Raw genomic sequence first — 24,739 nt, 5'->3', positions numbered from 1 at the left:
TCAGCTGCATGATGGAAGAAGGCAGCTCCGTTAGTGAGCACATGCTCGTATGACCAGGCATGCGAAGAAACTCAGTGACTTGGGAATAGTGATTCCTAATAGACTGGGGATTAATCGTGTCCTTCAATCACTGCCACCAAGTTACAAGAATTTTGTGATGAACTACAATATGCAGAACATGAACAAGGAGTTACCTGAACTCTTTGGCATGCTAAAAGCTGCTGAGATTGAGATCAAGAAAGAGCACCAAGTGTTGATGGTCAACAAGACCACCAGTTTCAAGAAACAGGGCAAGTCTAAGGAAAAATTCAAGAAGGGTGGCAAGAAAGCTGCCACGCCTCCTGTGAAACCTAAGAACAACCCTAAGCCTGATGCTGAGTGCTATTACTGCAAGGAGAAGGGACACTGGAAGCGTAATTGCTCCAAGTATCTGGCTGATCTCTAGAGCGGCCTTGTCAAGAAAAAGAAAGAAGGTATATCTGATATACATGTTATAGATGTTTATCTCACTGGTTCTCGTTCTAGTACCTGGGTATTTGATACTGGTTCGGTTGCTCATATTTGTAACTCGAAACATGAACTAAAGAATAAACGAAGACTACTGAAAGATGAAGTGACGATGCGCGTTGGAAACGGATCCAAAGTCGATGTGATCGCTGTCGGCACACTTCCTCTACATCTACCTTCGGGATTAGTTTTAAGCCTAAATAATTGTTATTTTGTACCCGCGTTGAGCATGAACATTATATCTGGATCTTGTTTAATGCAAGACGGTTATTCATTCAAGTCTGAGAATAATGGTTGTTCTATTTTTATGAATAATATCTTTTATGGTCGAGCACACGAAAAGAATGGCTTATTTCTCGTTAGATCTCGATAGTAGTGATACGCATATACATAACATTGATGCTAAGCGAATTAAATTGAATGATAATTCTACTTATATGTGGCACTGTCGTCTTGGTCATATTGGAGTGAAACGCATGAAGAAACTCCATACCGATGGATTACTTGAATCACTTGACTTTGAGTCACTTGATAGATGCGAAGCATGTCTAATGGGAAAAATGACTAAGACTCCATTTTCTGGTATGATGGAGCGAGCTACTGACTTATTGGAAATCATACATACCGATGTGTGCGGACCAATGAGCGTAGCATCGCGCGGTAGTTATCGTTATGTTCTAACCTTCACAGATGATCTGAGTAGATATGGGTATATCTATTTCATGAAACATAAATCCGAAACTTTCGAGAAGTTTAAGGAATTCCAAAGTGAAGTAGAAAATCAACGTAACAAGAAGATTAAATTTCTACGATCTGATCGTGGAGGTGAATATCTGAGTTATGAGTTTGGCATGCATTTAAAGAAATACGGAATACTTTCACAATTGACACCGCCGGGAACACCACAACGAAACGGTGTGTCCGAACGTCGTAATCGAACTCTCTTAGATATGGTTCGTTCTATGATGTCTCTTGCTGATTTGCCGTTATCATTTTGGAGTTATGCATTAGAGACAGCCGCATTCACTTTAAATAGAGCACCATCAAAATCCGTAGAAACGACACCGTATGAATTATGGTTTAATAAGAAACCTAAGCTGTCGTTCCTTAAAGTTTGGGGTTGCGAAGCCTATGTAAAGAAGTTACAACCGGACAAGCTAGAACCTAAAGCGGAGAAATGCGTCTTCATAGGATACCCTAAGGAAACTATAGGGTACACTTTCTATCACAGATCCGAAGGAAAAATCTTTGTTGCTAAGAACGGAACCTTTCTTGAGAAAGAATTTCTCACTAAAGAAGTGACTGGAAGAAAAGTAGAACTCGACGAGATTGATGAATCTATACTCGTTGATCGTAGTAGCGTGATCGGAAGTTGTACTGTACCGCCTACACCGGCAACAGAGGAAGCTAATGATAATGATCATGAAACTTCGAACGAGGAAACTACTGAACCTCGCAGATCGACAAGGGAACGTGCCACTCCTGATTGGTATGATCCTTGTGTAAATGTCATGATTGTGGATAACAATGATGAGGACCCTGCGACGTATGAAGAAGCGATGATGAGCCCAGATTCCAACAAATGGCAAGAAGCCATGAAATACGAAATGGGATCCATGTATGATAACAGAGTGTGGACTTTGGTAGACTTACCTGATAGCCGCAAGGCTGTCGAAAATAAATGGATCTTCAAGAGAAAAACAAATGATGATGGTAATATTACTGTCTATAAAGCTCGACTTGTCGCAAAGGGTTTCCGACAAATTCAAGGAGTTGACTACGATGAGACTTTCTCACCTGTAGCGAAGCTAAAATCTGTGAGGATTTTGTTAGCAATAGCTGCATTTTTCGATTATGAGATTTGGCAGATGGATGTCAAAATGACGTTCCTTAATGGAGACATTGAGGAAGAGTTGTATATGGTACAACCCAAAGGTTTTGTCGATCCTAAAATGCTGACAAAGTATGCAAACTTCAGCGTTCAATCTATGGACTGAAGCAAGCATCAAGAAGTTGGAACCGACGCTTTGATAAGGTGATCAAAGACTTTGGGTTTATACAGTGTCATGGAGAGGCTTGTATTTACAAGAAAGTGAGTGGGAGCTCTGTAGCATTCCTGATATTATATGTAGATGACATATTATTGATTGGGAATGATATAGAACTATTAAGCAGTGTAAAAGGTTATTTGAATAATAGTTTTTCAATGAAAGACCTTGGTGAAGCATCGTATATATTAGGCATCAAGATTTATAGAGATAGATCAAGACGCCTAATAGGGCTATCACAGAGTACATACCTGGACAAGATTCTAAAGAAGTTTAGAATGGATGAAAGTAAGAAAGGGTTTTTACCTATGTTACCAGGCAAGGTCTTGAGTAAGACTCAAGGACCGGCTACGGCAGAAGAAAGAGAAAGGATGAGTAATATCCCCTATGCCTCGGCAGTAGGATCTATCATGTATGCCATGCTATGTACTAGACCGGATATAGCACATGCTGTTAGTTTGACTAGCAGATATCAAAGTGATCCAGGAACGGAACACTGGACAGCGGTCAAGAATATCCTGAAGTACTTGAAAAGAACTAAGGATATGTTTCTTCGTTATGGAGGTGACCAAGAGCTCGTTGTAAGCGGTTACACCGATGCAAGTTGGAACACTGATCCTGATGACTCTAAGTCACAATCTGGGTACGTTTTTATATTGAATGGTGCTGCAGTAAGATGGGCAAGCTCGAACCAGTTCACAGTGGCGAAGTCTTCAACAGAGTCAGAGTACATAGCGGCTTCAGAGGCTTCATCAGAAGCGGTATGGATGAAGAGGTTCATTGTAGAGCTCGGTGTGGTTCCTAGTGCATTGGACCCACTAGTCATATACTGTGACAACATGGGTGCCATCGCCAATGCACAAGAACCAAGGTCACACAAGAGGCTGAAGCATATCAAGCTGCGTTACCACTCGATTCGCGAGTACATCGGAGATGGAGAAGCAAAGATTTGCAAAGTACACACTGATCTGAATGTAGCAGATCCTTTGACTAAAGCTCTCCCTAGGGCAAAGCATTACCAACACCAGAATGCCATGGCTGTTAGGTACCTTACAATGTAATCTAGATTATTGACTCTAGTGCAAGTGGGAGACTGAAGGAGATATGCCCAAGAGGCAATAATAAAAGTGGTTATTATATATCTTTATGTTTATGATAAATGTTTATATACCATGCTATAATTGTATTAACCGAAACATTGATACATGTGTGATATGTAAACAACAAAGAGTCCCTAGAATTAAACTAGCTTGTTGATTAATGGATGATTAGTTTCATAATCATGAACATTGGATGTTATTAATAACAAGGTTATATCATTGTATGAATGATGTAATGGACACACCCAATTAAGCGTAGCATAAGATCACGTCATTAAGTTATTTGCTATAAGTTTTCGATACATAGTTACCTAGTCCTTATGACCATGAGATCATGTAAATCACTTATACCGGAAAGGTACTTTGATTACATCAAACGCCACTGCGTAAATGGGTGGTTATAAAGGTGGGATTAAGTATCCGGAAAGTATGAGTTGAGGCATATGGATCAACAGTGGGATTTGTCCATCCCAATGACGGATAGATATACTCTGGGCCCTCTCGGTGGAATGTCGTCTAATGTCTTGCAAGCATATGAATAAGTTCATAAGAGACCACATACCACGGTACGAGTAAAGAGTACTTGTCAGGAGACAAGGTTAAACAAGGTATAGAGTGATACCGATGATCAAACCTCGGACAAGTAAAATATCGCGTGACAAAGGGAATTGGTATCGTATGTGAATGGTTCATTCGATCACTAAAGTCATCGTTGAATATGTGGGAGCCATTATGGATCTCCAGATCCCGCTATTGGTTATTGGTCGGAGTGAGTACTCAACCATGTCCGCATAGTTCGCGAACCGTAGGGTGACACACTTAAGGTTGGATGTTGAAATGGTAGAACTTGAATATGGAATGGAGTTCGAATATTTGTTCGGAGTCCCGGATAAGATCCCGGACATCACGAGGAGTTCCGGAATGGTCCGGAGAATAAGATTCATATATAGGAAGTCATTTTATAAGATTTAAAATGATCCGGAAGGTTCTATGGAAGGTTCTAGAAAAGTCCGGAAGAAACCACTTTGGAAGGTGGGGACTCCACCACCATGGCCGGCCAACCCTAAGGGGGGAGGAGTCCCAAGTGGACTCCCCTAAGGGGGCCGGTCACCCCCTCCCAAGGAAGGGTGGGAATCCCACCTCTAGTGGGAGTCCTAGCTTGGGTAGGTTTCATGTGATATGGAAGGTTTTGGTTTGGGGTCTTATTCGAAGACTTGTAGACCAACTCTTGGGTGTTCCACCTATATAATGAGGGTCAAGGGGAGGGGGCCGACCACCCCAACAACACAAGGTGGCCGCGCCACCTAGATGGTCGGCGCCCCCCTCTCCCCAAACCCTAGCCACCCCACTACTCCTTCTTCCCCGCACGCTTAGCGAAGCTCCGTCGGGATTCTCCACCACCACCGACACCACGCCGTCGTTCTATCGGATTCAAGAGGAGCTACAACTTCTGCTGCCCGCTGGAACGGGGAGGTGGACGTCGTCTTCATCAACAACCGAACGTGTGACCGAGTACGGAGGTGCTGCCCGTTCGTGGCGCCGTGATCAAGATCTTCTACGCGCTTTTGCAAGCGGCAAGTGAACGTCTACCGCAGCAACAAGAGCCTCATCTTGTAGGCTTTGGAATCTCTTCAAGGGTGAGACTCGATAATCCCCTCGTTGCTACCGTCTTCTAGATTGCATCTTGGGTTGGATTGCGTGTTCGCGGTAGGAAATTTTTTGTTTTCTATGCAACGAATCCCTACACACCGCTCTACTAAGAGGGACAGTCTCGATGAGCTTAAAGGGGATGTTGCCAAAGCCACATATACACATCCTACCACATAATCTTCACACCAAAAATGCTGAGAGGTATAATTGTTCCGAGAAGGGAGGAAGAACTGAAGCTCCACGCAACTCGGCACACAGCCCGGCATGCCGAGTGCTGCTGTCGGGCAACTCGGAACACAACCTGGCATACCAGGTGCTGCTGCCGGGTAGCCCGGTATGTGGCCCGACCTGCCGGGTGATATACCGAAAGTTTCGGTACTGCCGGGTCCTCTGCCGGGTGCACCGATTCTGACTCCTCAAACGACTCTTTTCTCAGGAGGACTATATAAGCCCCTTCTTCTTCCTTGAAGGGGTAAGGTGACCAGTGCAAAAGCTCAAGATATTTCTCTCTCTCTCTCTCTCTCATACTCCATTATTGAGCTCCAAAACCTTCAGATCTCACTCCTCCTCCAACCAAACTCAAATCGCTTTGGGGAAAAGCTTGAGGAGGCCTTGATCTACGATTGCACCAAGCTAAATCTCATTCCCCCTTGAGTTCATCGTACTAACTGGGTGCTCTTGGGTTTTGGGGAAACCCTAAGTGGCTAGAGTCACTCGGAAGCATCCGGATTGTGGATTTGCTTCAAGAAGAAGTTTGTGAGGGTTTGGAGGCTACCTCAAAGTCTACCACAAGTGAAAGAGCTATTCCTTCGTGGGATAGGCTCAGGGAAGAAGGTGAGCCTTCGTGGTGTTGGAGAATCCTTCGTGGGACCCCCACCTCTCCAAACGTGACGTACCTTCTTGCAAAGGAAGGGAACACGGGAATAAACCTTCGTCTCCGCGTGCTATCGGTTATCTCTAACCGAACTTTTTTACTTGTGATATATCTTCCTGTGAGAGCCTTCGTGCTCGAGTTACTTGTATCATCATCTAGGGTGTCTCACCTAGTTTGCATTAAGCTCACCTTTATATTCCGTAAAGCCTAACATTGCAACGAAAGAATTAAAACTTGTAGAAACCTATTCACCTCCCTCTAGGTTTACCATCTCTGAACTTTCAGGGTCGACCAAAGGTATCAAAACTATACGACAATGCCCCCAAGAGGATGACGACGCTAGGCGCCACCGCCGTAGAGACAGAGAATGGTCAAAGGTTTTCACCCGGAGCTCTAGCATGGGGAATCGACCATACCGGTGTCCCCAAGAGGATCACGACACCCGCAAGCGTCGCTACCATTGACGCCAAAGGGCTGGGCTTTCACCTGAAATCAACTCCCGCAACACCAAGGAACCACGAGCGTCCCGCCATCACCAAAGAAAGCCTGTGAGACACGATTTGGGAGCCACCACTGCCGAAGCACCACCGACACAAGGAACCCCCGCCGTCCACTCCACGCCATCCCCATGACCCAGAGAGAAGCCGTTGCCACCGCTCGGTCGCCCTCCTGAAAGACGATCGTGCAGCTTCTAGGGACACCGCCCTGACATCCAAGCTCATACCATCAACCGGTAGGAACCTCTAGCTAGACCAGCGGTGAGAGCAAAGTGCATCAGCGACCGAACGGAGGACAATGAGCATGCCAAACCGGCACACGATGGCTACCAACCGAAGGCCCACCTGGTCCTAGAATAGCCTCTGGTCGTACGATAGTTGTAGGAGAGGCACACCGCCATGTCCTAGACTCCCAGCGCCACCAGCAGTTGCCGTCAATGCACACAAAAGAAGCCCGCTAGGCGAGGGGCCCAGATCTTGCTCGCCTGGCACATATGGGTCCTCGATTTATCCCGCACCGCCCTACTGTTGTGTCGCACCACTATCCCCAGCCATCACCACACACCTCCGCCACCACCACTGCTAGGCTAACCCACTTCGACAGATGATGGAGCCAAGCCCGCGCCGCCCGAGAACATTCGCTGCCACCTCATCACCTACACGCCGCGACGGACACACATGCACCATCACGAGGCCATCAGGTCACCAGAGAGGCGACCTGGCCATCGCGCCCCTCACCAAGCACGTCGCCCTCGACCGCTGCCACAGCTTGTGCCGTTTCTCCGCTCGAGGGGGAGGGAGCCCCCCCCCCCCCCCGACAGCGCCCAGGATTTGCCCAACGACGTTGTCCAGTGGCGACGAGGAGGGACGGGAAGAGGTGTGGATCAGAGGTGTGGGAGGCTAGGTTCGCTCCCCCTCGCCCAAGAGAGCCACGTGGGAGAGCACGAGCTGTTTTTCTCTCCGGTAATGATGTAAACATGCAAAATCGTGGTGCAAAATACTTTGTATTGTGGGTCTATACAAAGAAGGAAAAATCTGATAAAATTCGGAGATTTTAAAATATGTACACCCTGTTTTGCCAGATTTGAAAATATGTACACTCAGATTTGTAGGTTTTTATTTTATTTTTATGTTGATCAAAATACGTAATACTTAAAATTGATATTTTGCATGTTTGTTAGATACATCATCGGCTATATTTTTCTAAAAAAAAACCTTGCAATTGGAATTTTCGATTATCTTTTAAATCAGTGAGATCACTTGTCACCGGAGCCATACATATTTTTTGTCGGCATCTCCAGCGGGGCGACGCATATTTATGTCCGTTTGCGTCGGGCACGGACACAAAAAACGTCCGCATGTCCGCATGCGTCTGCCCCTTCTCCAGCGGCAGAGACGCATTTATTTGACCGCATGCGTGATTAGAGAGGAGAGAGAGGGAAAGATTCTGTTTGTGTGGCTAGGAATAAGCGCATGCGTGATTAAAGGAAGAGAGAGAACTGCATGCAGCCCAACCGGACATAAACGGACGCGCGGACGCGTCCTCAGAGACGCATTCCTGACACATATTTGGTCCACGTTTGCGTCAGGACGGACACTGCGAACATTTTGCGTCGCCCCGCTGGAGGGCGTTTTTTTATCCGCGCAGAACGCAAACGCGTGGCCCCGCTGGAGATGCCCTAAACACACAATTCTTGATCTCATCGTGAAGGTAGGAGCAGGACCCAAGCACAAAAAACCAGCGAATTCCCCATCAGCGAGATGCCACTACAAGCCGAGCCAGGTCGCGCCAACTCGAGCGGCAGCGCGCAGTAGCACAAAAGCACACTCCCGCATCTCCCGACGGACTGAGATCCGGTGCCTCGCTGAAGGCAAGGCACGGATGAACAGTACCGTGCCTTGCTGCCTTGGCCGTTGGATGCAGAATGGATAGACAAGGTTGGCACTGAGGATAGCTACTGTAGCAGCACTGTGGACGTCGACTGTAGCAGGCACTGTGGATGACTACTGTAGCGAATATCCTGTAGCATATGCACTGTAGATGTCCTGTAGCGCTGCGCCTGTTCACTCATCCAGCCATCCGTTCTCGATCCAACAGCCAGAAAAGACAGCGGGGCACGGTACTGTTCATCCGTGCCTTGCCTTCAGCGAGGCACCGGATCTCAGTCCTCTCCCGACGGGCAGAAACACTCGAGAAGGAACCAGAAAACCACACGCGGCGTCCGCCGACCGCCGTGATCGCGCGTGTACGCCCGCGATCTCGCGTCACCGGATCACAATCCTCGCGCGGGTGCGCCCGGCCAATGGTAGCGCTCCACCCGCCGGTATAAATGGCGGGCCTCAAACCCGCACATTGCTACGAGATCACGAACATTTTTCAGTTCCGCTTGCAAGCAGAGGTGCTCTGTTTCATCTGATGGCGACCGTGACAGATGAAGCTGTTGCCGTGCCGGCGGTTGGAGCCGGCGAGGCGGAGGCGGTGATGGAGGAGAAGGTGGAAGTGGCGAAGGAGGCGGGTGCGGTGGAGGAGAAGGTGGAAGAGGCGAAGGAGGCTGGTGCGGGTGAGGAGAAGGCGGAGGGCGATGCCAAGAAGCCGGAGGCGGAGGAAGAGCAGGGGACGGCGAAGGCGAAGAAGCCGAGGAGCAGGAAGCCCCGGTCGGAGGGGCCGAACCACCCGCCCTACTTCGAGGTAAGCAAGCGAGACGCTCTGATCTGCTGTGATCTGACTTTGTATCGAGTTCTGAAATGATTCGATTTGGTTTCCGGCCAGATGATCAAGGAGGCGATCATGGCGGATGGCAAGGCGGAGGCGAGCACGTACGCGATCGCGAAGCGCGTCGGGGAGCGGCACGGGGACGCGCTCCCGGGCAACTACCGCAAGGTGCTGGCCGTGCAGCTCCGGAACTTCGCCGCCAAGGGCAGGCTCGTCAGGGTCAAGGCCTCCTTCAGGCTCGCCCCCTCCGAGGAGAAGAAGGCGTCCAAGAAGAGGCGCGGGACGGCGACCAAGAAGGCCGCCTCGAACTCGAAGAAGGCCGCACCGGCCCCGGCGCCGGCGCGCGCCAGGAGGGCGAAGAAGGCGGCGCCGCCGGCGAAGCCGAAGCCGAAGCCGAAGCAGCCCAAGTCGATCCGCGCCGGCATGGCCAGGAAGGCCAACAAGGCCAGCGCCTGATGCCGCCGGTGCGCGCGCGGGATCCTACTAGTAGTACTACTTTGGTTTTAGGATGGTCGATCGAGCGCTTCGTTCTTGACCTCGCTTTGTAAGTACCACCAGTGTGTGTGTTCATGGCAATAATGGCGCTCTCGTTGTGGTCTCGTTTGGAAGAAGAATGTGACTGTAAATCTGTGCTAGTATAGTACGATCTTGGTAATCATCTCTGGTGTCATCATGTCGTGGAATGTGTTCAAGCCCTTAGGGAAATCGATCATGGCAACGGAAAGATCCTGTTGTAGGTTCAGGCAATGAAGGGGAAGCAGCGCTGCTCTGAAGTCTGAACCAAGTGCAGGTGGAATTCTCCAAACCTGGGTAGACCTGGAATATAACTTTTGAACACTTGGTAAAAATGGAAAATCGTACTTCTAAATTTCAAAAAATTATCAGAGAGAATCAGGTAGAAAATGAATCATTTGTGACATGTATAAGCTTAACAGCCAAGTTGTATACAATTTCTTAACAGCCAAGTTGTATACAATTAGACCATCTCCACTGGCACGGGTCCCCGTGCATGAAGTCAGTGGATTCGAGAATGTGGTCCCTCCTCTCTTTTGACCAGTCCTTGGCTTCTTTGTTTGATGATGGGCCCGGCTAGATAACAAAACAATGAAATAGCACGGTGAGAAATCTTCTTGATGAAATCTTACTAATTCGACTCGGATAGTATCCCCATAGCGCTTTGGCACTGTTTTGCGCCGCAACGACGTGTCCCAGAAGTATCCGGCCAGTTTAAGAGCTCAATACAATTGCCGTATCCAGCCAGTTTAAGAGTTCAATATAATTGCCGGCAACCCTAGTTAGGCCAAGAACCGAATTAGGGTCACCCCATGGGACCATATTGGCAGCCAAACCCGTCAGTCTCTACCCGCTCCGCCCCCTCTCGATCTGCCTCCCACCCCTTCGAATAGCTGTCGGCACCTCCTCCGTCGTGCCTGGCCTTTGCTTGCCCACCTAGAAACCACAGACGTAGCCAATGCCGACACCTCCGCCATCTTGCATTGTCAGGTTGCCGGACCTACCGTCGGCACCAACGTCCCCACATGCACCAACCTCCTATAAAGTGTTCGGCAGATTGCCGCGATGGACGACGACGAGACGATGGCGTAGATGTTCATGCACGAGGAAGCCAATGCCACTGCCAAGCGACAACAACAACCGCCAATGTTGGCCAACGTTATCCGCCTTTGCCAGCACCCGCTCGCCGTCAGCGCACCTCGACGTGGCGGTTCGAGGGTTGGGAAGGCACAGAACAAGGACATGCATCGGCAAGCCGGCGCACTGCTGCTTGACTCCGAGTACTTCACCGACAACGCAACACATATGACAAAGGATTTTCGGCGCCGATTTACGAACAATGAGTTGTTCATGAAGATTGTGTTCGGCCTCAGGGAGTATGGCACATACTTCATGTGCAAGAAAGACTGCCCCGGCTTGTGGGGATTCTCATCGGTTCAAAAGTACATGGCTGCTATGCTATGTCTTGCATACGAAGCTCCCGCAGATGCAACCGACGACTATCTGCGCATGACTGAGTCGAGATGCTTCGAGACTTTCACCATGTTTTGCAGGGCAGCCATGCAGTGTTGGGCTAGACTATTTGAGGGCGCCAAATGAAGAAGATACAGCTCGGATCCTGCCACACAATGCAGCAGAGGTTTTCCCAGGATGCTCAGCAGTATCGACTATATGCACTGGGGTTGGAAAAATTGTCCATTTGCTTGGCAAGGCATGTACAGGGGGCACACCGGAGACTACAATGTCATACTTGATGCAGTGGCTGACCATGAACTCTGAATTTGGCACGCTTTCTTCGGCATGGCAGGAACTCACAACAACATCAACATGTTGCAGCGCTCTCCAGTGTTTGGAAGGCTAACTAAGGGACATGCTCCGCCGGTTAACTTCGAGATCAACTGCCACACATACAACAAGTGGTACTATCTAGCCGACGGTATAAAGCAAGAGAGAATCCAATGGGACATGGTGCATGCCGGCAGGGGACGGAGATCGGGTGCCTTGGTAAGGGCTAGGCACGATGTGACTCAATCCTCCATATCCATCGTACAACCAAATCATCAAACGGCCATCAACGATTGCATGGGATCAATCATCTCTTCATCCTCACATCTCTTCGTCCTCGAGCCTCACGCTAACAAAGAGGCATCGATGCAGGGAAAGTACTCTATCGGCGCCGCCGTGGGAAAGGGAGCGAAGCGAGCTCCACCGCCGACCACTGGAAAGAACATCGGATAAAGTCTCGTGGGACTTAATTGGGGTGCCAGTGAGAGCCCCCCTCCAAGCCCCACAAAAAATTAAAACATATTGTTTGGATGCCACGCCAGGCAGAAAAAACATAAGAATTGTAGAGACAAATAGATGCAAACATGATGTCTCACACTTATTAATTTTCCTCGAAAATACATATCAAATAGCCTATTATTCTATATATAGGAATTTCAAAGCAACATTATTTCTTCTCCAAACTTTCTACAGTATTTCTACCCTTCCAAATTTATACTCTTTGTCTTCTTTGTTTTAGAAAAAAGAAAAACCAGACCTAAAGGTGGGCCATGGCTGCAGAGGCACAAGAGTTGTCGCAAGCACTCTGACAGCGAGCATTCCCTCCCCTCAATCTACACGCGCCCCTCTTCTTCCTCCTCCTGCCTCCGCCTCCCGCAGTCGTCCCCATCCGACCCCCCACCAACAGAAATTACAGAGGAAGGGGAGAGATAGGAGGAGGGGGAGAGTGGAATTGTAAGAGAGAAGAGCGGCGGCGGTGGCGACTAGCTCTGACCATCCCATCCGTGCACCCCGCTCGCCGGTGTTGGCCGGTCGTCCCCGTCCCAGTGGAACCCTCTGGCACATGGAACCCTCTGGCTCTGGGAGGAGAGGGAGCTGCCGCTGACGCTCACTGTGGTAACCCCTCTCCCTCCCTCCCTCCCTCCCTCCCTCCCTCCCTCCCTCTCTGACCCAGACCCCCATCCTCCCTGACAATTACATGGGCGGTTGCTTGCTTCTCCAAATTTCCTGCGCGCGACCGAGAGGCCGAGAGAAGGGCTGCATTGGACTGCTGTGGCGGGTCAGGGGATCCATCCATTCACCCGACCCGCGAATCGGCGCCAGCTCTGGTGGACGAGCTGGGCGAGTGATCTAGGGTTTAGCGGCTCCGATTGGGGCCGTTTCCTCTGCTGCTGCTTCGGCATCTGCCGTTCGTATCCACGCCGGTGAGGTCAACTGGGAGCTGGTAGGAGGTGACCGTGCGGCCATGTTATTCATATGTGGGGCATTGAGGGTGTTAAGTCCAACTGTGGAATTACTGCTGAGTGTTAGGTGCGATTCCGCTTGATGCGATGCTGGCGCTATCTGAGGCATTGGAGTGTCTGAAAGCGCATTGCTTTCTGGTGGGAGCAGGTAGGTAGAAGCACTGCTCTAATAGTTGCCTGCTCCATGATCGGTGCCGCATCCGGGGTATTTAGCTCTCCAGAATTTCTGGTGATCAGAAGCATCTGGAGAGAGCGTACAGCTTGTTTCGATTCAAGCATTGTGTGGTAGGATTCCACGGGGTTCACTCATCTGTTTCTGATGTTTTGGTTCGGCGAATTGAACTTAGATTTAGAGCCATGTCCAATGTTCCAAAGGATAATAGCTGACTTTTTGCCCCCTCCTGCTTGCCTAGCTTAGATATATATTGCATGTTTTGCGCGGCAATAAACTAGTATTTGCGGTGAATCCCCCAGTTATGTAGTCACGCATTACAATAGGAACCCCTAATTCTCTCGCAAATACAGCTCTCTTAATCATTTCTTCACATGTACATGCAGTTACAGTTGTAAACAACTAGAGATCAGTACTTCGGTACTAGTATACTGAATTCTTCTGTTGCCCAATGCTATGCTAGCTGATTTACTTGTTTCTTCTCATAAGTCATACCCACTGAGGAGACATGCGTAGCTACTTGGTTCCCCAATTTTGATGATGAATTTTATTTGATATCTATCTCAGTTCTGAACCGGTAAGGGTCTTGGCTTAGAATGAAAATCTATCCCACATGATTCTCTTTTCCCTTTCCACTCCTTAATATCCCCAGTATCTTCTGGAGCTTTGGCATAGCGACAACACAATCGAGCTAGATTACTCTTAGGCAGTTAGGCGCATGCTTTCCCTTTATTATCACTATTTGATGTATTGTTGACTTGCTTTCTTCTTATTTTGCAGGTGGTCTCATAGCTGCCCTACTTGTCCTTGCTGCAAGCAGATCTGACGATGGACAACCTTGGACATAGAGAAAATGGGAGGCAAAGGGTAGACCCATATAAAGGACTTCATACCCAGGTTTGTGTAATTCCATGAATATTTCTTGGGCAGGATTTTAGATTTATATTTGTTTCTTTGACACCTAGAAGATAAAGTTCATGAATAATCATAGCACAGTACATTGATTTGTTTTGTCTTCTGCCAGTGAGCATTGTCCTGTAACAAACCTTTGTTAAGGGCATAATCAAATCATATGCTGTAGATGAGTGCTTGAAGAGTATACATGCTTTTTTTTGTAAACATAAGGCAAATTACTCAGCTTTATTGGAAACCCAAAAGTCCGATTACAAGAACATGCAAAGATGAGGCCAGTTAGAAAGAATTTTTACAGCGACTTCATTATCGAAATAGTGTAGGTTACTGTTCAACTAAAAAAAAGGTTCCAATTTTGTACTATAAGGCTATTCACGTGTAGCAAAGTATGAAGGTCATTGCTTGTCATTTTCATGTCCTTGATAATCAGCTAATGTACATAGCATCCCTATAGTTTCTCCAAATGAAGGACTGATCAAACGTCATAGCAGAAATTTCATTCGTTCATGGTGATGAGCTATCAACGGAAAAGCTGCATCATGTTTTGTTCTCCGAGCAAATGGTAGAATTGAAACAACCATGCCCAAGAGTGAAGAGAAAGACCTAAAATTATCTTGGAAATGTGTGGCCTTAAACTTGACATCATTACATGTACTGCATACATATATCACTAATGCGACGCTGTATTTTTTTCTAAATATAATTCTCACAAAGACTTGCTCTCTGAATTTTTTTTGACCATATTATACCTCCTCTATGTTTCAGTGGATGATGCCCCAAAGGCAAATAAGGGATCACCACAGTATGAACCTCCTGGCACTAATGACTGAGAGAGACAATGCCATTATGCAAAGAGACCATGCTCTGGCAGAGAAGAAAGCTGCCATGGCTGAGAGAGACATGGCATTTGCCCAGCGGGACTCTGCAATGGCTGAACGGAATGCTGCAATCGTCGAACGAGACAATGCCCTTGCTGCGCTTGAACTAGCCCGTGCAAATGGATTTAATGTGAATAACGGGAACGGATTCAACCAAGAATCTCTCAGTGGAACGAAGAACTTCCAACACCATGACCAGCATTCCCATGATCAATCATCACCACTGCAACTGGCAGATTCTCCATATGATCATGCGAGGGAAATGCACATATCAGATGCATACCCTATCTCAACAGCCCCAGGGAGTGCTGGAAAGGCAAAGAAGCCCAACAAAAATAGTTCCCAAGCATCTCCATTGAAGAGGCCATCAGGTGTGCTCCGGAAAACCAAGAAAGCCACTGGTGACTGGCGAGATGTCGGAATGCCCAGTGTCGGTGAGGATCCAGCTCGCGTTTCTGTGATGAAGAACGAGTGGAAGGACCAGGACCTTGGTCTTAACCAGGTTGCATTTGACGAGTCATCCATGCCCGCACCTGCCTGCTCGTGCACAGGAAACCTACGACAGTGCTACAAGTGGGGCAATGGTGGGTGGCAGTCGTCCTGCTGCACCATGAGCATGTCCATGTACCCGCTCCCGGTGATGCCCAACAAGCGCCACGCTCGCATGGGGGGAAGAAAGATGAGCGGCAGCGCATTCACAAAACTTCTCAGCCGGTTAGCAGCTGAAGGCCACGATCTCTCGACATCGGTGGACCTCAAGGACCACTGGGCCAAGCATGGCACGAACCGGTACATCACCATCAGGTAGCTCCGGCGCTCCTATTGATGAACGGCGATGAGTGCATGATTCAAGTTGTAAAGGGTGGAGATCAGGCAAGGGTTGCTTCTCTTGCATCCCCTAAAGTCTACTTACTGGGAGGCAGGGATGTGATTGGGTATTTGGGATTTAGGTAGAATTTTGTGTTTTTGGGGTGCTTTAGGCCCTCACTTTCTGAACCCCGAACTGCTGCTGTGTCACTGCCTCACTGGACCGTGGAAATGTAATTGTAGCAACTCGAGGTATTCTTGTCCGATCATTGTATAGTCTGACTACTAAAATGACTAGTACTGTTAGTCTTCTGGTCAGAGGGTTCCTGGGCTTTTGTCAATGTTCTAGCATGAGCCTTCCACAAAAGAAGAAGAGAGTTCATGCATGAATATGTTTTGCCTGCTCTATTTGTTTTAGACAAGGGTCATATCATGTATGCCACAGCGTGGTAAGTGGTAACTAACAATTTAGTCATAGAAAGAAATAGCCAAGAATTATGACAAGTTAAGACTTCGATGGACTCTATTTTGACCAATGGATCGACCTCTGTGCTTGGATGGCAGGCTGGTAATGGGTCGGGTTTGGTCGGGTCAACCTAAACTAGAACCATGCTCATCATCCTTATTAGGTACACCTGTGATCCACGATCCTACCCATGGGTAATGAATGAGACTCATGCTCAAACCCATCGGTACAAAAAAATGAAGAGTTTGACTCAACCAAATATTTAATTAGAACACATCGGCATATTGTTGGGCTGCAAGGACGAAGAGTGGTGTGTTCCCGTTCATGGCTCTGTGACTGCAAGTAGTACTAATATGCACATGTTTGGTGTCTGGATACAAGAGCTTTGTGTGTAAACGATGTATACTGTCTACATGTATAATGTATGTGTATCATAGCCCACTACCATACAAAATAATTCAATTGTTTTAATTAGTAATATTAATCGGGTGATCCATCGGACAATACGTGGGCATAGACTGATACTCATGCCGACCCACGATTAATCGGGTTGCCCATAGATCGTTTTCATGGACGAACATCGAGACCTATACCCTACCCATTCGGATCGGGTGTCCATGGGCAGCGTACCCATGGTCGAAATGCCGGCTTGAGATGGGCTACTCTGAAAATGAGCATCGGCCAAAGCGACTCAAGCGCATGCGCCGGTTGCCCTGCCGCCGGCCATGTGCGCAGGCAGTAGCTGTAGATCTCGATTGGTAAATTTGAAAGCTTTCATGGTCAAACTTCTTACGGCACTGAAATTATCATGTGTTTAAGTTTAATTCACGGATATTGTGAAATTATTTTCCCTTTCAGGCCACTTTTGCCCAATGTGAAATGTTCCGGCTATTCAAACCGTCAGGCAATTTACTTTTGATGATTAGTGTTCACCAAAATATTCTATGCAACTCATATTTTCCAACTGTAGATATGTCATGTTATTATGTTGTTTTGATCTGTTTAATTTTACCATAAATATTACGGAGTAGTACTTTGATCAGACCCAAAAAAATAAGTGTAGTATTTTGATCATAATGTTCTTCACCCTCGCCCCTGCACGATTTTCATGTTCCAAGCAAGACTGGATAAAGAGGGCGATATGATTAATGTCAACACTCAACAGTGAACCACACCCACAGTTGAAGCCAACAAACAACAATTAAGATCATGTCAAATTCTGGAACCGATGACACCAAATCATTGCATTCGTTCAACAGCATAATTTAGAAATCGAATGGCGAGTCTGCAGATGCACGGGCAAACAATGCAGCGTGCCATGATGTTCTTGCAACAACAATCTTCAGGTAGATGAACAATCACAAGCCAGTCAAGTATTTAACCGAACACTTGCAACATCACTGATCAGACTAAATTTCAGGAAAGCAATGATACCACATGACCAGATAGGTAAAATTCCAGTCCCTAGATTAACCAACCTCCTACAAGATCAAGAAGGCAACAGCAAGAACAAGAAATCATCAGATTAGAGGCATGAGAGGTCACAACAGCCGAATCATGCCAATGGTGAACCACACTCCACAGTTAGACCGCATACCACAGTTCAATAACGTAATTCTGAAATTCATCACAATTGATCGTTGTATTCTCTCATGTCCATCATAGTTAGAAATCACAGGCAAGACCAATGCAGGGTGTACAGATCAGCAAAACATTCAGCAAATTCTGCAGCGTAAATTGTTCAGGTAGATGAGCATTCACAGGCGACCAAAGCATTTAACCAAACACTTGCAGTACGAGCAAAAACTAGATAGCAACAGAGGCATGGGAGCAATCAGCAGCAAAGAAGATGCCTCAACTTGCCCTACCCGGCGATGGGGTTGGCGTGCACGGTGACGCGGTTGAGCCTGATCTCGGCGAGCGGGCGGTCGCCGGGCCCGTTGGGGGTCTTCTCCATGAGGTCGAGCACCTCGAAGCCGTGGATGACCTTGGCGAAGACGGTGTAGTGGCCGTTGAGGTGGGGCTGCTTGGCGTAGGTGATGAAGAACTGGCTGCCGTTGGTGTTGGGCCCGGAGTTGGCCATGGACATGATCCCCCTGGCGCCGTGCTTGAGCGCCTCGCGGAACTCGTCGGCGAACTTGCCGCCCCAGATGGAGGCGCCGCCCTTGCCGGTGCCCGTGGGGTCGCCGCCCTGGACCATGAACCCCTTGATGTTGCGGTGGAAGATGGTGCCGTCGTAGTAGCCGCTCGCGCACAGCGCCAGGAAGTTCTCCGCCGTCCGCGGCACCTGGTCGCAGAACACCTCGCACTTGATGTCCCCCAGGTTCGTGTGCAGCGTCACCGACTGCGGGTAGGGGGAGGCAAAAATCTTGGGTCAGCGCGAGGGGACGGCACGGGGGAGGGGAGGAGGCGGGTGGGGATCTGGAGATTTCTTACCATGGCGGCGCGGCGGACTGAAAAGGGGCGGCGATGGCGGCGCGGAAGAGAGACGGAGGCGAGTCAGTCGGCGACGAGAAGCGTGGACGAGTCTGGATGGAAGTGGAGAGGAAAGGCGGTCTGCGAGCTTGGGTTCAGTGGGCCGGGTCTGGGCTGGGCTGCCTATATTTTATGGGTTGTGGACTTGTGTTGTTACATTACCTTCACGGATAAGTTCGTGTCGAATTCGAATGTATTTCTCACTTTTCTGGAAACAAAACCTTAAATATATTTGGGACAGAAGGTTTAGCGCTTTTTCATGCCATGGCTTTTTTTTATGTTGCAACAATTCCATTGATCTATTGATAATCATCAATCGCAGTACAATCAGCATTAAAAGTAATTAAAAAAATACAAATAGGTCTTCGAATTTGAACAAACCAGGGCTTTTACAATGTGGGCCTGATGGCTAGAAAAACATTACAAGGAAACTATTATATCTGCACAGAAGCAAGTATCAGAATGAGAATAAAGTTGTACAATTTACACAAGTTTCAGTCGTTATGCAGAAAAAATGTCCAAAAGTCCTCACCATTGTACACATGACCCACGGACAAGGAGCTTTGCTGGTGAATGCACAGTCGGTAATCAACATGAAAATTGATGGCTATATATCTGTTCCACAAATGACAATAACTTCTGATGAACCCTTGGAGCTGTTTGTTGGCTTCTCTAAATGGCAACAAATGAGCACAGAAGATAAATACTTCTGATGAGGACAACATAATGCAGCGCCTCAAAAAACTTGTCACAAGTTGTATACTTTACAAATGAACCTCGATTCCTCAACACTAACTTATGTTACTAAAGAACAAAATCACCAAAAAAATAAAATCGACAGGATGAACAAGAGGGAATGGGTGAATAAATACAAGATTTGACTCAGCCTATCATCAGACAGCAGTTTACTGCCTGAAGCGCGCCTATGAGGGGGCAGATAAGAGTCAACCAAAAATAAGCTTCCAAAGAGTTGCCACGTTCATCGGAACCGAGAAAACTTTAGAAGACCGCCCATCTGAACATGTTTACTGAGATCACCATTCTTCATTCCACCAGTCAAAGACTGTTATGACTGCTTCAACCAACTGTCAGTTCCAAACCTCCCCCCATGGTAAATGCAAGACATAATTCCTCCGATCAAAACAGATCAGGTTATGTCATTTTTTTCCTGTATGATTCTGCATTTTCTGTGAGGCACACCTGGCAAAGCAGTTATTTCTTGACACCCTGCCAGTCCCAAAGGAGATCTTTAATTTAGACGTTTCAGCGGTTTGATTTGTGTCCATCTGTAATCCTCCTGAGCCTTTCCATCACCACAGGAATATCCTGCTCGCTCAACGTTGTGAAACAACACCTAAACCATCCAGGCTCAATGCAATGGCAAGATGAACCTGGGGTAACATTGAGCTTTGCCTCCTCCAACAGCCTATCCCAAAGTTTGCGCTCTCCTTTCTCGCTGTAAGATCGGATGAATTTGCTCATGTCTGCCCAACAGTAGAATCCTCCACTACTCTTAAAGCACTCAATGCCCACTTGTTTCAAAGCATCAACGAGCAAACGGTATGCCTTCTGCAACCTCTCTCTATTAATTTTCAGGTAACTTGAAATGAACTTTTGGTCCGAAAGCATAGCAACAAGAAGGTGTTGTGTTGGAGTTGACACAGATGAAAATCTAGCAATCTTTGCAGCTGCGGCGACAATGCTTTCATTGTACGAATATATAACTCCAACTCTAAACCCTGCAAGTGATAGGTCCTTTGAGAGTCCATAGATTATGTGAACCCTACCTCTATCAAGGTCTTCTAGCTCGTCCACAACCTCTGCCACGCTGACAAATTCGTCGCTTCCAAATGTTGAACCAGCAAACACTTCATCAGAAATTAAGTGTATGTTCTTCTCTGTAGCAAACTGTAGAAGATCGCGCAATGTTTGCTTTGGCACAAAGCTTCCAGTAGGGTTGGAAGGGTTAGATATGAGAACCCCACGCACCCTTACTCCTCGCTTCTTTGCCTGATTGTAGGCTATTTCTAGAGCAGTGATGCTGATGTTGAAGTTGTCGGTGCTACGGCAAGGGACGGGTATCAACTCAATACCAGTTCGCCATTTTATGTCCCTGTCCCACCTGATAGAATAAAGTCACAATGTCAGGACTTCACTCTGAAAACCAAGCCACGATTATAAATGCACCTGAGAGCAAGAAAGAAAAACATACCCAGGGTAGTATGGTGACGGAACAAGAAATGCATTTCCTGGATCAGCAACACAGAAGCTCAGTATTTCCATTGCAGAAGTCGCACCAGATGTTATCACCATTTGAGATGGATCAAAGGATACTGACTCTTGCATGATTTTCCTCATAAATTCAGCAAGAGCCTGAAAACGAGATCAAACAGTTTGCATTAAGAAATTACCCCACAAGAAAAATAGGAGGTAAGTCATGGAAACTAGTTTAGTTGTCTGGTAGCAGACTCAAAGTAGGGGCACATGTCAAACCGTATTTACAAAATAAAGACCTAGAGCTTCTTATACCAACTTCATGACAAAAGTTCTAGCTAATATAGGACGAGCAATAACATATAATTTGGAAAGTGACATCTTAGCATAATTTCTGCATGACACACCCTAAGAAACTCATCATTAAATCAGTTCCAATATACTAGTACCATATCAATATTTTCAGTATACTGTTTTTGAAACAGAACCACCATAAATGAGGCCAAGAATCCAGTCCCATGTAAGTTGATGATAGTCCACAAAATGCTAATAATGATAGAAAAATAAGAAAAACAAAAAAGATGGCTCCAATTCGAAAGTAGATGTGCTTTCAAGTTTCAACGTGTGAATTTAAGCATCAAATAAGCACTGGTTTAGCAGCATATCATCCAGATTAAACTGCAAGGTCTGATCCATCTAGCAGTATACCCTCGATTCAAATTCACACAGTTGAGGACAGCTAAAGACATAGATCGTGGAGCTTCAAATTCACAGTGGATAGCTGCTAAAAGGCACAAGATCATGGAACTAAATTCTTGAAAACCATTGCTGTTTTACGGACAAATTGATCAAGATGACAACATCTCAAAGTCAATATTTCACAGGTGGCAGGACCGCAAGCAATACAACTAAAACTGACAACCAAGAACAAACATATGTGAGATGGCGACTCTTTGGCACATATCTGTTACATGTAGATAACATGTATATGGCCACAAAAATTCAAAATAGAAATGGAAGAAATTACACAGCACCTTGTCAACAACCCTACCTCACTTCATGCTTAACCACACAAAAGTCCAGTGGAATTGCAACAATTCTTTGTATGTTCAATAATTATCTGGACACTGCTTCCATTGAGGTGATCCAAAACTGTGGCCAACTGCCTAATATGAGATATAATTGCTTTTGACGTGTGAATTTAAGCATCCAATAAGCACTGTTTTAGCAGCAAACTGCAAGGTCTGATCTATCTAGCAGTATGCCCTCCATAAACTCACACGGTTGACAGCAGCAAAAACCACAGGCTGTGGTACTTAAATTTTCAAATTCACACAGTTGACAGCAGGTAAAAGACACAAGATCATGGAGGTGTAATTCCTGAAAACCATTGTCGTTTCAGGAACAAGTTGATCTAGATGAAAATGTCTGTAAGTCAATATTTCACAGGTGGCACCGCTGCAGCCAACACAAGTAAAAGAGACAAGCAAGAAGCAAGCAGGCATGTGAGATGGCGACTCTTTGGCATGTATCTGTTACGTACAGATAACATGCATATGGCCAGAAAAAATCAAAAGAAAGAAGGAAACAAATCCCACAGCACCATGTCAACAACCGTATCTCACTCCAGGCTCAACCACACGAAAATCCAGTGGAATTGCTACGATTCCGTGTAGGTTCAATAATTAGCTGGACACTGTTCTTCCATTGAGGTGATCCAGAAATGTGGCCAACTGGCTAGGACCACGTCTACCGAATCAACACAGTAGCACAGCTAATGCCAAAGATAGCATACTCGGCAGAAAAGGGACTAAGACGTATACACCATACTCTAATTATCAATGTGACGCAAACATTATCATACAGCTCCATGGACAATCGAGCGAAATGCTTGATGAGCAACCCAAACCAACAAAAAAAAAAGCTCCACGGACAAAAGTAGTTCGAACAAACCACTGCACATTGCCGAGAAGTAATTTCATGAGGATGATGATACCAGGGCGAGTTGTTTTTATGGGTGGAGTCCAGAAAAATAAAGGGTGATTCCGGTCGCACTTTATTTTGGCAATTGGCGGAGTCGACAGAATTGGATGTGTTTTTTTCATGGATGGGTATCATGGGATGGACGGAATGAGAATCAGTGGGGGGTGGGGATTCCGTTAGCTTACCATCTTCAAGGCAAGTATCCCGTGGTAGGGCTGGTACGTGGCGAGCCCCCTGATGGTGAGGTCCCTGTCCTCGTCGTCTCCGCCCGGCGTCAGCGCCGGCCCCGCGTGCTCCTCCATCCACCGCCTCACCAAATCCAGCGATAACTGCAGCAATCATCTACGTCAATCTGGGGAACAGCGCGGGAATGGATGAAGGGGGAGGGGGGTAGGTACGTACGTGGTTCTCGGCGAGGCCGAGCTGGATGACGCCGGATGGGTTGGAGGCGGGGTGGTAGGGGTCGTCGGCGCAGCGGCGGAGGCCGGCGTAGTAGAGCGAGTCGTCGTCCCCGGCCCGCGCGACGGCGCCGCGGGCGGAGAGCGCCGGGAGGCCGCGCGGGGAGAGGATGCCGCGCGAGAGGGTGCGGTGGATGGTGGAGACGGCCGCGGCGGCGGGGTTGGAGGAGGCCGCCTCCGCGGAGGAGGGGGATCCCGGCGTGGTTGGCGAGGTGGGCGGCGGGCGGTTGCGCTTGATGTAGAGCTGGAGGAAGTAGAAGAGCGCGCAGGGGATGAGGGAGCCGAGCACGAGGCCGCCCCGGCCCTGCACCACCCCCTGCAGCGGCACCACGATGCGCATCCCGCCGTCCGGCCTCCGCTGCGGCCGCTCCTTGCTGCCGTCGCGGCCTGATCTCGAGGGGGACGACGGGCGCCTCGTGATGTCGCCCTTCTTCATGGAAGCCGCGCGCGGCGCCGGCGAGGGTGGCGCCTGGCGGGCGCGCGCCGCATAGGCAGGCGGGCGGAGGAGCGCGTGGTCGGTGGCTCCGGCCCCCGCGCGCGCGCGTGTGGTGAGGCCGGCCGCGCTGGGTCTGGGTGTGGTGTGGGATTGGGTTGGGTTGGCGCGAGCGCGAGCGCGAGGGAGGGATTCTGGGGTTTGGGAGGGAATTGGGGCCAGGTGGGGGTGGGTGGCCGAGGAGAGGAGAGGAGCGCCGGATTTGGCGTCTTGCCGCTTCAGACGAGACGGCGGCGGCGGTAATTCCGCTGGGTTCGGGCGAGCCGAGGCCAGACCAACGACAGCTCGCGCCGAGGCGGGCGGAGGCTCAGATGCGATACGGGGGGCCAAACCGCAAAAGTTAACGTGAACCATTTGCCATTTTACCCCGGACTACTCCTCCGCTCCACCGTTTTCCATATGTTGCAAATTATAGTTTCTTCTTCTTCAAAATTTAAAAACAATCGCCTTCTCTTCTATACTTTTGCGGTTCAACCACCAACCACAGCCTCATCCTGCGACGAGACCACCAAAGTTTGACTTGAACCATTTCTTCAACATGTGGAGGGAGGTGTAGAGTGTATTTTAAATACTACTCCCTCCATTCCTATATATATAGTTTTTGGAGGAAAAAATTAGAATATAAGGTTTATTGCGTTGCCATACTTGTATGGACAATAATTTTAGAGATTTGATTAGGTTTAATTATCTTATGCAAAGTCCTCTATTAGCTCACGAGAATTATTTAGGGT

The 24,739-nt window shown here is 47.9% G+C and overlaps 5 protein-coding genes across 5 annotated transcripts; 3 read left to right on the top strand and 2 right to left on the bottom strand.

Annotated features, from left to right (window-relative positions):
* The first annotated feature begins 8,880 nt into the window (after positions 1 to 8,880).
* LOC127311473 (uncharacterized) lies at positions 8,881 to 10,047 on the top strand. Its single transcript, XM_051341899.2, has 2 exons — positions 8,881 to 9,365; positions 9,447 to 10,047. The coding sequence occupies exons 1-2, from the start codon at positions 9,093 to 9,095 to the stop codon at positions 9,843 to 9,845; spliced, it is 672 nt and encodes a 223-aa protein (XP_051197859.1). The 5' UTR covers positions 8,881 to 9,092; the 3' UTR covers positions 9,846 to 10,047.
* Positions 10,048 to 11,048: 1,001 nt separating this feature from the next.
* On the top strand, positions 11,049 to 11,501 carry LOC127316257 (uncharacterized). The gene has a single exon (XM_051346661.1). The coding sequence runs from the start codon at positions 11,049 to 11,051 to the stop codon at positions 11,499 to 11,501; it is 453 nt and encodes a 150-aa protein (XP_051202621.1).
* Positions 11,502 to 12,498: 997 nt separating this feature from the next.
* LOC127311474 (barley B recombinant-like protein D) lies at positions 12,499 to 16,231 on the top strand. The gene is made up of 3 exons (XM_051341900.2): positions 12,499 to 12,803; positions 14,103 to 14,219; positions 15,000 to 16,231. The coding sequence occupies exons 2-3, from the start codon at positions 14,151 to 14,153 to the stop codon at positions 15,918 to 15,920; spliced, it is 990 nt and encodes a 329-aa protein (XP_051197860.1). The 5' UTR covers positions 12,499 to 12,803; positions 14,103 to 14,150; the 3' UTR covers positions 15,921 to 16,231.
* Positions 16,232 to 18,057: 1,826 nt separating this feature from the next.
* Positions 18,058 to 18,972, bottom strand: LOC127311476 (peptidyl-prolyl cis-trans isomerase CYP18-1). The gene is made up of 2 exons (XM_051341903.2): positions 18,822 to 18,972; positions 18,058 to 18,729 (listed from the first exon to the last, which is right to left on the bottom strand). Exons 1-2 carry the CDS (start codon positions 18,822 to 18,824, stop codon positions 18,250 to 18,252), a joined length of 483 nt encoding a protein of 160 aa, XP_051197863.1. The 5' UTR covers positions 18,825 to 18,972; the 3' UTR covers positions 18,058 to 18,249.
* Positions 18,973 to 19,547: 575 nt separating this feature from the next.
* On the bottom strand, positions 19,548 to 24,324 carry LOC127311475 (1-aminocyclopropane-1-carboxylate synthase 6). The gene is made up of 4 exons (XM_051341901.2): positions 23,460 to 24,324; positions 23,243 to 23,386; positions 21,073 to 21,233; positions 19,548 to 20,982 (listed from the first exon to the last, which is right to left on the bottom strand). Exons 1-4 carry the CDS (start codon positions 23,949 to 23,951, stop codon positions 20,124 to 20,126), a joined length of 1,656 nt encoding a protein of 551 aa, XP_051197861.1. The 5' UTR covers positions 23,952 to 24,324; the 3' UTR covers positions 19,548 to 20,123.
* Between the last annotated feature and the right edge of the window lie 415 nt (positions 24,325 to 24,739).

This window comes from Lolium perenne, chromosome 7 (genome assembly GCF_019359855.2).
Source record: "Lolium perenne isolate Kyuss_39 chromosome 7, Kyuss_2.0, whole genome shotgun sequence".
Classification (NCBI taxonomy): domain Eukaryota; kingdom Viridiplantae; phylum Streptophyta; class Magnoliopsida; order Poales; family Poaceae; genus Lolium; species Lolium perenne.
This window is presented reverse-complemented; position numbering and strand designations above follow the sequence as displayed.

Excerpts from the sequence above, each read along its gene's own strand:
- LOC127311473 (XM_051341899.2), top strand. The coding sequence starts at position 9,093 with ATGGCGACCGTGACAGATGAAGCTGTTGCCGTGCCGGCGGTTGGAGCC. Across the intron at positions 9,366-9,446 it reads ACCACCCGCCCTACTTCGAG|ATGATCAAGGAGGCGATCAT; the intron begins GTAAGCAAGCGA and ends GTTTCCGGCCAG.
- LOC127311474 (XM_051341900.2), top strand. The coding sequence starts at position 14,151 with ATGGACAACCTTGGACATAGAGAAAATGGGAGGCAAAGGGTAGACCCA. Across the intron at positions 14,220-14,999 it reads ATAAAGGACTTCATACCCAG|TGGATGATGCCCCAAAGGCA; the intron begins GTTTGTGTAATT and ends TCTATGTTTCAG.
- LOC127316257 (XM_051346661.1), top strand. The coding sequence starts at position 11,049 with ATGTTGGCCAACGTTATCCGCCTTTGCCAGCACCCGCTCGCCGTCAGC.
- LOC127311475 (XM_051341901.2), bottom strand. The coding sequence starts at position 23,951 with ATGAAGAAGGGCGACATCACGAGGCGCCCGTCGTCCCCCTCGAGATCA. Across the intron at positions 23,387-23,459 it reads TCGGCCTCGCCGAGAACCAC|TTATCGCTGGATTTGGTGAG; the intron begins GTACGTACCTAC and ends TGATTGCTGCAG. Across the intron at positions 20,983-21,072 it reads CCGTCACCATACTACCCTGG|GTGGGACAGGGACATAAAAT; the intron begins GTATGTTTTTCT and ends TTATTCTATCAG.